General features: G+C 40.3%; 1 protein-coding gene across 1 annotated transcript; it reads left to right on the forward strand.

The window, feature by feature from the left end:
• Positions 1-9,082: 9,082 nt before the first annotated feature.
• Positions 9,083-10,446, forward strand: LOC131831203 (interferon-gamma-inducible GTPase 10-like). The gene is given in 2 exon segments (XM_059173376.1): positions 9,083-10,100; positions 10,103-10,446. Coding segments are annotated over 2 exon segments (1,362 nt in total).
• The last annotated feature ends 1,374 nt before the right edge of the window (positions 10,447-11,820 follow it).

The following is an 11,820-nucleotide window of genomic DNA, read 5'->3' on the forward strand; positions in this document are numbered from 1 at the left end:
TTCTTCAGTCACATTGGTAGTGTATAGAAATGCAACTGATGGGGCACCTGGGTGGCTCAGTGGGTTAAAGCCTCTGCCTTGGGCTCAGGTCATGATCTCAGAGTCCTGCGATCAAGAACTTCATCGGGCTCTCTGCTCAGCAGTGAGCCTGCTTCCACCTCTCTCTCTATCTGCCTGCCTGTCTGCCTACTTGTGATCTCTGCCTGTCAAATAACTAAATAAAATCTTTAAAAAAATTTTTTTAAAAAAGGAATAGTGTATTACTTTCATCCAGTAATTATTTAAAAAAAAAAAAGAAATGCAACTGATTTCTGTGCATTGATTTTATATCCAGCCACTATCCTGAATTACTGTACGAGTGCTAGCAATTTTGAGGTGGAGTCTTTTGGGTTTTCGACCTAAAGTATCATGTGACCTGCAAAGAGTGAGAGTTTAACTTTTTTACTAATTTGGATACCTTTGATTTCTTTTTGTTGTCTGATTACTGAGTCTAGTACTTCTAGCACTATGTTGAACAACAGTGGTGATGGTGATATCCCTGCCATGATCCTTATCTTAAGGGAAAAGCTCTCAGTTTTTCCCCATTGATAATGATATTCTCCATGGGCTTTTTGTAGATGGCTTTTATGATATTAAGGCATGTTCCTCTATTCCTACACTTTGAAGAGTTTTCATCAAGAAAGGATATTGTATTATGTCAAATGCTTTTTCTTCATCAATTGAGAGTATCATATGTTTCTTGACTTTTTTTTATTAATGATAAATCATCTTGATTTGTTTTATTAATGATAAATCATCTTGATTGTTTTGTGAACATTGGACCACCCTTACAGCCCAGAAATAAAACCCACTTGATCCTGGTGGATAATCCTTCTAATGACTGCTGTATCCTTTGGCTAGTTTCTCAGTGAGAATTCTGGCATCCATGTTTTTAATGGATATTTTTCTGTAATTCTCCTTTTTGGTGGGTTCTTTGTCTGGTATTGGGATGAAGGTAATGCTAGCCTCATAGAATGTTTTCCTTCGATTTCTATTTTTGAAATAACTTCAGAAGAATAGGTATTAGTTCCTCTTTAAATGTTTGATAGAATTCCCCTGGGAAGTCATCTGGCCCTGGACTCCAGTGATTTGGGGGAGTTTTATTACTGCTTCAATTTCCTTGCCAGTTATGAGTCTGTTCATGTTTTCTATTTCTTCTTGTTTTCAGTTTTGGTAGTTTATAAGTTGCCAGGAATGCATCCATTTCTTCCAGATTGCCTAATTTGTTGGCATATGGTTGCTCATAATGTGTTCTTAAAATTATTGTATTATTGCCTTGCTGTTGTTCATGATCTCTCTTCTTTCATTCATGATTTTATTAATTTGGGTCCTTTCTCTTTTCTTTTTGATAAGTTTGCTGAGGGATTTATCAATCTTATTAATTCTTTCAAAGAAGCAGTTTCTAGTTTTGTTTTACTGTTCTTCTAGTTTCTAGTTCGCGGATTTCTGCTGTAATCTTTATTGTTTCTCTTCTCCTGCTTGGTTTAGGCAGTATTTGCTCCTTGAGGTGCAAGTTTAGCTTGTGTATCTGACTTTTCTAATTTTTTTAGAAAGGCTTGCATTGCTATATTCACCCCTCTTAGGACCTCCTTTGCCATAGCCAAAAGATTTTGAACGGCTGTGTTTTCATTTTCATTAGTTTCCATAATTTTTTAAAATTCTCCTTTAATTTCCTGTTTGACCCAATCATTCTTTAGTAGGATTCCCTTATCCTCCAAGTGTTTGAGTTCCTTCCAAATTTCCTTTTCTGATGGAGTTCAAGTTTCAAAGCATTGTGGTCTGAAAACATGAAAGGAATAATCCCAATCTTATCCTTTTGTTGAGACTTGATTTGTGACCCAGTGTGTGTGATCTATTCTAGAGAATGTTCCATATGCACTAGAGAAGAATGTGTATTCTGTTGCTTTAGGATAGCATGCTCTGTGTATATCTGTGAAGTGCATCTGGTCTAGTCTGTCACTCAAAGCCCTTGTTTTCTTGTTGATCTTCTGCTTAGATGATCTGTACACCACTGTGAGTGGGGTTTTGAAGTCCCCTACTATTTTTGTATTATTATCAATATGTTTCTTTAATTTGATTATTAATTGGTTGATACATGTGGCTGGTCCGAAGTTAGTGATGTAAACATTTATAATTGTTAGATCTTCTTGTTGTAGTATATAGTATCCCTCTTCACCCCTTACTACAGTCTTTGGTTTAAAATCTAATTTATCTGATAATGAGGATTGCTACCCTAACTATCTTTTGAGATCCATTAGCATGATAAATGGTTGTCTGCCACCCTACTTTCAATCTGGAGGTGACCTTGTGTCCAAAATGAGTCTCTAGTACACAGCATATAGATGGATCTCACTTTTTCATCCAATCTGATCACCTGTGTCTTTTGATTGGAGCATTTAGCTCATTTAGATTCAGAGTAATTATTGAAAGATATGAATTGAATACCATTGTATTATCTTTAGAGTTCATGTTTCTGTAGATTGTCTCTGTTTCTTCTGGTCTATGTTACTCCCAAGAATATTCTCTCTCTTCACTTACAGGATCCCCTTTAATATTTCTTACAGGGCTGGACTAGTGGTCACAAATTCTTTCAGTTTCTGTTTGTCCTGGAAGCTTTTTCTCTCTCCTTTCACTCTGAATGACAGCCTTGCTGCATAAAATATTCCTGGGTGTGTGTTTTTCTCACTTAGTACTCTGAATATATCATGTCAGCCCTTTCTGGCCTGCCAGGTCTCTGTGGATAAGTCTGGTGGCAGCCTAATGTTTCTACCAGTGTAGCTTAAGAGCCTCTTATCTCAAGCTGCTTTCATGACTTTTTCTCTTTACCTCAAAATATGCAAGCTTCATTATTATGTGTTGGGGTGTTGACCTATTTTTATTTATTTTGAGAGGCATTCTCTTTAGTTATTGGACTTGAATGCCTGTTTCCTTCCCCAATTAGAGAATTTCTCAGCTTTGATTTGCTCAAATATATTTTCTGGACCTCTCTCTCTTTCTTCTTCTTCAGAGACCCCAGTAATACTAGTATTGTTTTGCTTTATGATGTCACTGATTTCTCAATGCCTTCCCTCATGGTCCATTAGTTGTTTATCTCTCTTTTCCTCATCTTTCTTCTTTCCATCAACTTGTCTTCTCTGTCACTGACTCTCTCTTCTGCCTCATTTACCCTATCTTTTAGAGTATCCAATTTAGACTGCATCTCAGTTAGGGCATTTTTATTTTTGACCTGACTAAATCTCATTTTTGCACGAAGATGTCACTCAGCCCAGCTAGTAACTCTATAGTTGTTCTGCTGCTTTCCATCTCCAACATTTTACTTATATCAATATCAATTTAATCTGTGGCAGAGAGTATTACCTTTGGTTCTTTCTTTTGTTGTGAACCCCTCCTTCTAGTCATTTTGCCCAGAGAAGAATGGATGAATGAGTGAGCACTATGGAAAATATGAACATCCAGACAAGCAAAATACACACTAGACAAGTCTGGGAAGGTCAGAAACTAGAAAAAAATGAGAAAGAAAAAGGGGGAAAAAAAAGATGGTAGAAGATGGTATATAATGTTATAGAGTGGACAGAACGGGGTGAGCGACTTGGTCCTGAGTGTATTGTGGTCTGTTAGAAGACACTAAATCCCCAAATTGTAAGGGAAGCAAAACCAAACAACAACAACAAAAACAACAACAACAAAATATACACACACAATTGAATAGAAAAATACACACACACACACACACACACACACACACACACACACACTAAAGTTGAATAGAGAAAAGAAGCCAAAATGAAGTGTATGTATATATATTATATGTGTGTGTGTGAAAATGTAAAAAATGAAAGTTAAAAAAGACCAAAAAACAAAGAGTTGAGGGGCTCCTGGGTGGCTCAGTGGGTTAAGCTTCTGCCTTTGGCTCAGGTCATGATATCAGGGTCCTGGCATTGAGCCTAGCATTGGGCTCTCCACTCCATAGGGAGCCTGCTTCCCCCTCTCACTGTCTGCCTGCCTCTCTGCCTACTTGTGATATCTCTCTGTCAAACAACAACAACAACAACAACAACACAACAAAATCAAGGAGTTGATAAAATAAGAAACTAGTTGAAAGAGGAAAAAAGAAAAAATAGAAAAATTTACACTGAAAGGTAAGTGAATCATGACAACACAAAACACAACAAAACAAAATCAAGTTGTATACATTATTTTCCCCTAGAGCTGGAGTTTTACAAACCCATGTGGGCCACAAACTTGCTGTTTACTTGTTCTTCCGGTTGGCTTTCTGGGGGTGGGGGCTGCTGCCCTGATTCTTAGGTGTCTTTCCTGGGAGTAGTTCACCTCCCCTTGTAAGTGGACCAGACTCAGTGTAAGCAGTTTTAGTTGCTCTGAGTGGTGTTTGCTCCCTGAAGGCTCTTCATGCCCCTTTAGAGGATCAAAGTAAAAATGGCCAACCCGATCTCCATCCCAGAGCTGAAAAATGGTGGTCCCCTCTCTCAGGGATAAGCAGTCTTCACTTTGTATGTGCCAAACTCTGCAGACTTCTGCAGTGTGTGCCCACACTGATCCTCCCAGGGGAAGGTGGATGGTTTACATTAACACCCTTTAAAAGGCTCCCACACAGATAGTTGTTGCCTGATCCCACACACATCTGCTCTGCCCCTCCCAGGGGAAGGCAGAGGGTCTCCATGCAGAGAGCAGTCACCCCATCAGGACACAGCTTGTGATTTATGGCAAACTGAGCTCAGAGCCTCCTCCAGAGCTTGCTGACAACTAGTTTCTCTGCTCCAGTGTATGGGAACTCTACTGGCTCAGGCACCCCCATTCTTTCTATGGTTCAGGGGATCCTGAGACCACACTGTCCCACCACCTAGGATTCTGCCCTACTTCACCTGGTGAGCACCTTTCACACAGGGATATCTTTCCCAGGAACACATTTCTACAGGTTCCAATTTTGTGTTCTGGGGCTATTTCACTTTCCCATAGCTGACTTATGGAGGATCCCTTCCCTGCCCTTTATCTTCCAATATCTCCCCTCAGTTTCACTTCCCTGCACCTACTTTTCTACTTGCAGAGATTTAGCAATTCTTTTCTTACATCTCAGGTTGAATTAATAGGTGTTCAGAATGATATAATTGTCCACCACTTCTCTGTAAATGGGAAGGCTTTATTTTTTATGGATAAATAATATCCCATCCTCTACATATGTACCACATGTTTTTTTATCCATTCATCAGTTGATGGACATTTGGGGTCATTCCATAATTTGGCTATTGTTGATAATGCTGCTATAAATATTAAGGTGCATGTATCCTTTGGAAGCAGTATTTTTTTATTCTTTGGGTAAATATCTAGTAATAAAGTTATTGGATCATATGGTAGTTCTATTTTCAACTTTTTGAGTCACCTCCATACTGTTTTCAAGTACAGTCCCAGTTTGCTTTCCTATGAACAGGGTAAGAAGGAGTACCATGGATCTTAGATACAACATACACAATGTGCTGGTGGGTAGAGCACTTAAGTGTTTGGAGTTTTAAAAATCCCATTTATTTTTTGTTAGTTTGTTTATTCTTTTGTTTATTTAGTGTTTTTTGTAAGCTAGTCCTTTACCTCATGGACACATTCAAAGAACACAACAGTACTGATGTAATTGAACGATGGACACCAGCAGTGCCCAAATAACTAGGGATTAGGACAGGGATTGAACCAGTAGACCTCCAAGAATGGGGACTGCAGCCTGCTTCCACACACATGGAGAACTGTAACTACCACCAACAGTTCCCAAATCAGAATCTGAGTTCAGAACCAAGGGCTAGGTTTAAGTTACTATGAACTATTCAATAGTGTGCCCTCTATGTACAACCACAAATTTCCATCATGGACTAAACCAGCAGGTTCCATTATTGAAGACTGAAGGCAGGAAATGGGGAACAGACTAAGCCAGCAGAGACCAGTAAATACAGACTGTGGCCTGGAATTGGGGAAAGGATTCCAGTGTGGACTTGTGGATTGAACCAAAGCCTAAGAATGTTGCTCTGTCAGAGCCTGTGTGTCAGTGACAGAGTGATCCACTAATCCTGTTTGGAAAGGCAATTCTTTCACAAGCTCCCATGCAAAATAGAGCAGAGCCCAGAGCAAGATGGACTTACCAATGATCCTTGTAAATGTTGAGAAAAGGTGAACTCAAAAGGATTCATTGGGCACCACACCTGTGTTTCTTGTTGGCCCCAGATAGAGTCAGAAGTTTGCTTAGGCTGTAGACACTGCCACTAAATATGTTAAACAAAAGAATTGAACCAAGTAATTCTAACAACCTAATTGACTTTATTAAGTGATTTTTGAATTGATAATCAAAATATCCCATCTAGGAATTAGAAAAGAGCTCCATTTTGCTGTAGAAAAGAAAAGGGTTTTAAATGAGGAGAGAAAGCAGAAAAACAATTATTAGGAAAACAATTATTAGGAAAGAATCCTTGTTTTAGGCTCAGTTGCCATCCTAAGGAGAGAGAAGATCTGTCAGTATAGTTTTTAGTGCTGACCAGGAAACTGCCAAGTCGACTGCTGTAAGATTACATCCCTGGGGGTTAAAACTGCTGTTAGAAACTAAGTCTTGTTTACTGACTTTGGGCTTTAACTTAAATGGACCCATTATGACTCTGTGGCTTTCTTTTTAACACATCTCTCCATAGAACTATGAATCCTGTGTGTCTCACACTGACTTTATTTTGAGTCCTAGTTTTATCTCTCACCACCTCATAGTGTGCTCTGCCTTTGCTCCCTGAGACAGAGCTCCGCCCTTGGAAGAGAGCCCTCACCTTGAATTCTATGTCTGAACATTGCTAACAGTAAGACCCTCATTGCTTCTCTCTTAACCTCAACATTTATTTGATTTGAAGTTGGAAATTATTATATGTCCTTATAGGATTGTTAAGAGGATGAGATGAGGAACATATGTAGAGATGCACATCTAAGGTTTACTGGCATGGATTTCTTACATTCCCTGCCATTTCTATTCTAGCTGCAGAGAACACAGTGCCAGAAGGTAAGTACAAGCTCCCAGGGATATCGTAAGGTACTCTGCCCCTGCCCGCTCCCCCCCGGAATGCTGTTGCAGCAGAAAATACTAAGTAACAGAGCTTTACATACAACATCAGGTGAGGTATAGAACCTATAGAAGAATAGGGCATGGCTTTTGTGGAGTTGAAATATGCTCAGTGCACAGAATTTCGCTTTCCATGTCTGCTTACCCTCTAACTCTGTCATTTGGTTCCCTTTATTTCCCTTTATTTGTTCCACTCCTTAGGACCTGTCTCAGGTGTATTTCCTCACCCTCCAATGCATTCTTTTATGTAGAAAGTGGACCGGCTCATGAAACAAGTTGTTTCAAGGAGTCTTTTTGTTTTTCTTCCCCATCCTCTGAGAATGCACAGGCAGGAGACTATAGCAGAAGGAGTTGTAGTCTCACCTTGTTGGCTCGCCCTTGAGGCCAAGCTTGTATATGCCACTTCCATACTTAGTCTCCTTCAATCTGCTTTGTGAGAGGCTTGCTCCCCAGAGGGGTGGTGGGATGCTTTTCTCTCCACACAGCAAGAGGTTGTCCCTGCACATGCCAGATGCTCAGGATTTCCTTTCTTCTGTATGTGAAGAATATTCCTGCTGGGTAGTCGGATGTGCTGGCACCATGATTCCTGTTTGTTTAATAGTTGTCTCTTTCACCCTTGACAAGCTAGACACGCTCCCCCCGGTTTTCTCTTCTAAGGAGAAATGCATGCTGCATTCATATGTGTGCAAGTCCAGACAATGTGCACTTGGTCTGAATAATTTCTTCCAAAAATGTCTTTTGCCATCGTCTCCTGGGCTGCAGCAATGGCTAGCCAAAAGCCCCCAAAGGACGTCTGATCCCTCATTTTATCTAAAGCACACCTCTCCAGCCTGCGTGCTGCTCAGACATCAGTGGTGACTTGAAGTGACTTGCTTCCTGGTCTAAAAACTCTGCAGGGGGCAGTATACAAATCTTTCACATTACCTTTAGTGCTGGGTATATGATTCTTCTGGTGCCCCCCTCTCAAGATATAAGCTTCCAGTGATCAGATAGGTTCAGGGATTCAAGAACAAGCTCAGTTTCATTGATATCAGAGAAAGTGACAGAAGTCCCTGCTTCAGTCTTTGTTCACATGATCTTTTACATCATTGGCACTCTATACATCAGTCAGTCCTCCAGGAAGACTATCTCCCCTGCGTGATTTCTGTCCACTTTTATGCACAGGTATGAAGGAGGTGTTGGGTGGGGTCTTGGAACAGTTGGGGTGGGTCATAGCAAGTGGATAGTCCAACATACTTTTTATAACATGGGAACCCATGCCACCTGCTGTTGCTTTTCCATGAAATACAAAGAGTCCTTTCAAAACTTTCACAAGCCAGCACACTTTCTAGATAAAAGAAAAAACTAGATAAAAACTAGATAAAAAACACACACAAAAGAAAACTAGATAAAAAACATATTTGCAATCATTGAAAGTTTCTCCTAATGAAGATATACAGTATCTTTTCTGAGAAAGAAAGGAGCCAGTCATCCTTACTTAGGTGCCTCATGTGAGAACCAAGTTCTGTGACATGGTGTTGTAGGAGGTTATCAGAAGTGGGTTTTCTGGAGGGTCTTACATCACAGTGGGAAGGGGTGTTGAGATAACTGCTGGTGCTTAGATTCGCTGCAATGAAAAAGTAATATTTTCATAACATTACAAACAAAGTAAACTAAAGCAAGATAAATAAGAATGATGTGGGCTTCTGGAAAAGTTTGGATTGAAGAATCAGGCTGTAAAATTAGTATGGAAGAATGAAGAGTGTCTTATAGAAGAAGGGCTTTCCAAGATAAGGGAAGAGCCTGAACAAAAGCAATGACTGGACAGAAAGAGAAGCGCTCCTGGGTACAATGTTGTGGCCAGGACTGACATTATACCTGTCCCTAACAGCACAGCCCATGCCATTTCTTGCTTTATTAACTTTTTCCTTCCCTTTTTTTCTCCTCCCCATAGTGCCTTCTACTGCTCCAGCCATGGGTCAGTCCCTCTCTTCCACATCCTCTTATACAAAGAGTAGTGATTTGGCCTCCAGCTTTGACAAGCTTTTTAAGAACTTCAAGCCAGAAAGCAAAATCCTCTTTCAGGAAACCATCGCATTGATTGAAACACGCCTGAAGGCGGGGGACATTCCCAGAGTGGCTTCTGTAATTAGTGATGCATTGAGAGATATCGACATTGCCCCTCTAAACATTGTTGTGACTGGGGAGCCTGGAACAGGGAAGTCTAGTTTCATAAATGCTCTGCGGAGGGTGAGGCATGATGAAGAAGGGGCTGCCCCCACCGGGGCAGTGGAGACAACCTTGGAGAGAAGAGCATACAAAAACCCGAAACTTCCCAATGTGACATTTTGGGATCTGCCTGGTATGATGACCACTACCTTTCAGCCACAGAAGTATCTGAAGAAGATGAAATTTGGTGAGTATGACTTCTTTATTATCATCTCTTCTACATGCTTCAAAATTAATGATGCTCATTTGGCAGAAGCAATTAGAAGAATGAAGAATTTCTACTTTGTTCAAACTAAAGTGGACAGCGATTTACATAGTGCAAAAATAAGTAAACCCAGCACATTCAATAAAGATGAAATCTTACAAAGGATCCGCAGTGACTGTGTGGCTCAGTTGGAGAATTCTAATATGGGTGGCACTCAGGTCTTCTTAATCCCCAGCTTTGATTTGTCTTATTATGACTTCCCACACCTGGAGACCACCTTTCTGAGGGCGCTCCCAGCCCACAAGCGCCACATCTTCATGCAATACCTGCCGAATGTTATGGAGGCCGCCATTGACCCTAAGAGGGATTCCCTGAAACAGAAGGTCTGGCTGGAGGCCCTGATGGCTGGAGCATCAGCCACCATCCCTTTCCTGGGTTTTATCAGTGATAATGATGTGGAGAAGCTGGAGGAGACTTTAACCCTCTACAGGTCTTACTTTGGGCTGGATGACTCATCCCTGGAAACCATAGCCAAGGACTTGCATGTGTCACCGGAGAAACCAAGGCAAACCTCACCTCTCCCCATTTGCTATCAGCTGAGAAGGGTGATGAGTTATTAGGAGAAAAACTGTTGAGATATGTGGAAAAATTCTGCGCTGTTACTGGAGGACCCATTGCCAGTGGTATTTACTTTAGGAAGATATTCTACTTGCAAAATTATTTCCTTGAGACCATGGTGAGTGATGCAAAAGTTCTTCTTAAAAAACAAGTTATTTTTAAGGACCCTGTTGACTCTGGGCAATCCTATCTACCTCAGGATGTCAGGAATGAAAGTGGGGAAAATGAGCAGCCAGATCCTGAATTATTCTCCGTATTGGCATGGCACGGGGACCTGGAAGGATGACTTAGGACTTCCCTGAAGCAATCCTGACCCACTCCCCTCAAGGTGTTTCACAGACACATCCATAATTCACTCTGGAATAAACCATGTACTTAATGACCGTTATTTGACAGTGAGAACAATCAGCTCTAAAGATTCTTTTCATATGACCTTTCCTGGGAAAATGAAGGACAGGAGTCTAGAATTTTCTGCTTAGCAGAGAGAATATCTCTTTGTGCGGTGGTTACTACATACCCAGCACTGGTCTTTCTACTGACAGAGTAGTAAGAAAAGGCTGTTCACACAGATCTTCAGAAATTATTTTTTAAATGATTGATACATAGTCTATTTTTGGCATTCCTGTTATTCTGTTGTGAAGGCAGAAATTCTGCTCAGTTAATGTTGACTGATATCCTACTTGTCCTTTCTAGGATTATCATATTGAATAAATATTAATACAGTGAACTGAACATGTGTCACAGGAAATGGAAGAGAAACATTAGCTAAGGAAAAAAAATCTATCTAAGGCACACTGTGAGAGGAAGAAATGTGTAAGATGGAAAAAATAGTCCAAGGGTTTGCAAACTGTAGGTCTAGACACCTTTTGGTGGCTGGCAGTATATTTTGTGCCTGAGAATGGAGGTTAGGGAATAAGAGACAAGAGGATTGTCATGAATCTAAGTGGAAATTAAAAAAAGAAAAATACAAAAGGTCCTTAAACATATCCAATCTCTTGTCTAAGGAGGGAACTACAAATTATAAATGGCACCTACAATAAGATATCATTTATCTGCTATTAGATTGGGTGGATTGCAAGTTTGACATTGTGTGGATGAAACTATAAAAATAGTCTGTCATACAATGTTCATTCGTACACAGTGTGTACAGATTAGGCCATCCCTAGGAAAACACGCCTTTACACTTTGCCCCAGTGATCCCACTTTGAAGAATCTGGGCTGTAAAAACTGGGAGTAGATTGGTGATTAACAGGGGATGGAAAGTGGGGGAGAAATGTGTACAGCTTTTGATACTCTAGTTATAAGTTGAATGTATAGCATGGTGACTATGGTTTGTAACAGTCTTTTATATTCTACGACAATAATAATAATACTTGAAATTTGCTAAGAAAGTAGATCCTAAGCATTTTTTTTTAATTTTTTTATTTTTTATAAACATATATTTTTATCCCCAGGGGTACAGGTCTGTGAATCACCAGGTTTACACACTTCACAGCACTCACCAAATCACATGCCCTCCCCAATGTCCATAATCCCAACCCCTTCTCCCAAACCCCCTCCCCCCGACAACCCTCAGTTTGTTTTGTGAGATTAAGAGTCACTTATGGTTTGTCTCCCTCCCAATCCCATCTTGTTTCATTTATTCTTCTTCTACCCACTT

This window comes from Mustela lutreola, chromosome 5 (assembly GCF_030435805.1).
Source record: "Mustela lutreola isolate mMusLut2 chromosome 5, mMusLut2.pri, whole genome shotgun sequence".
Classification (NCBI taxonomy): Eukaryota; Metazoa; Chordata; class Mammalia; order Carnivora; family Mustelidae; genus Mustela; species Mustela lutreola.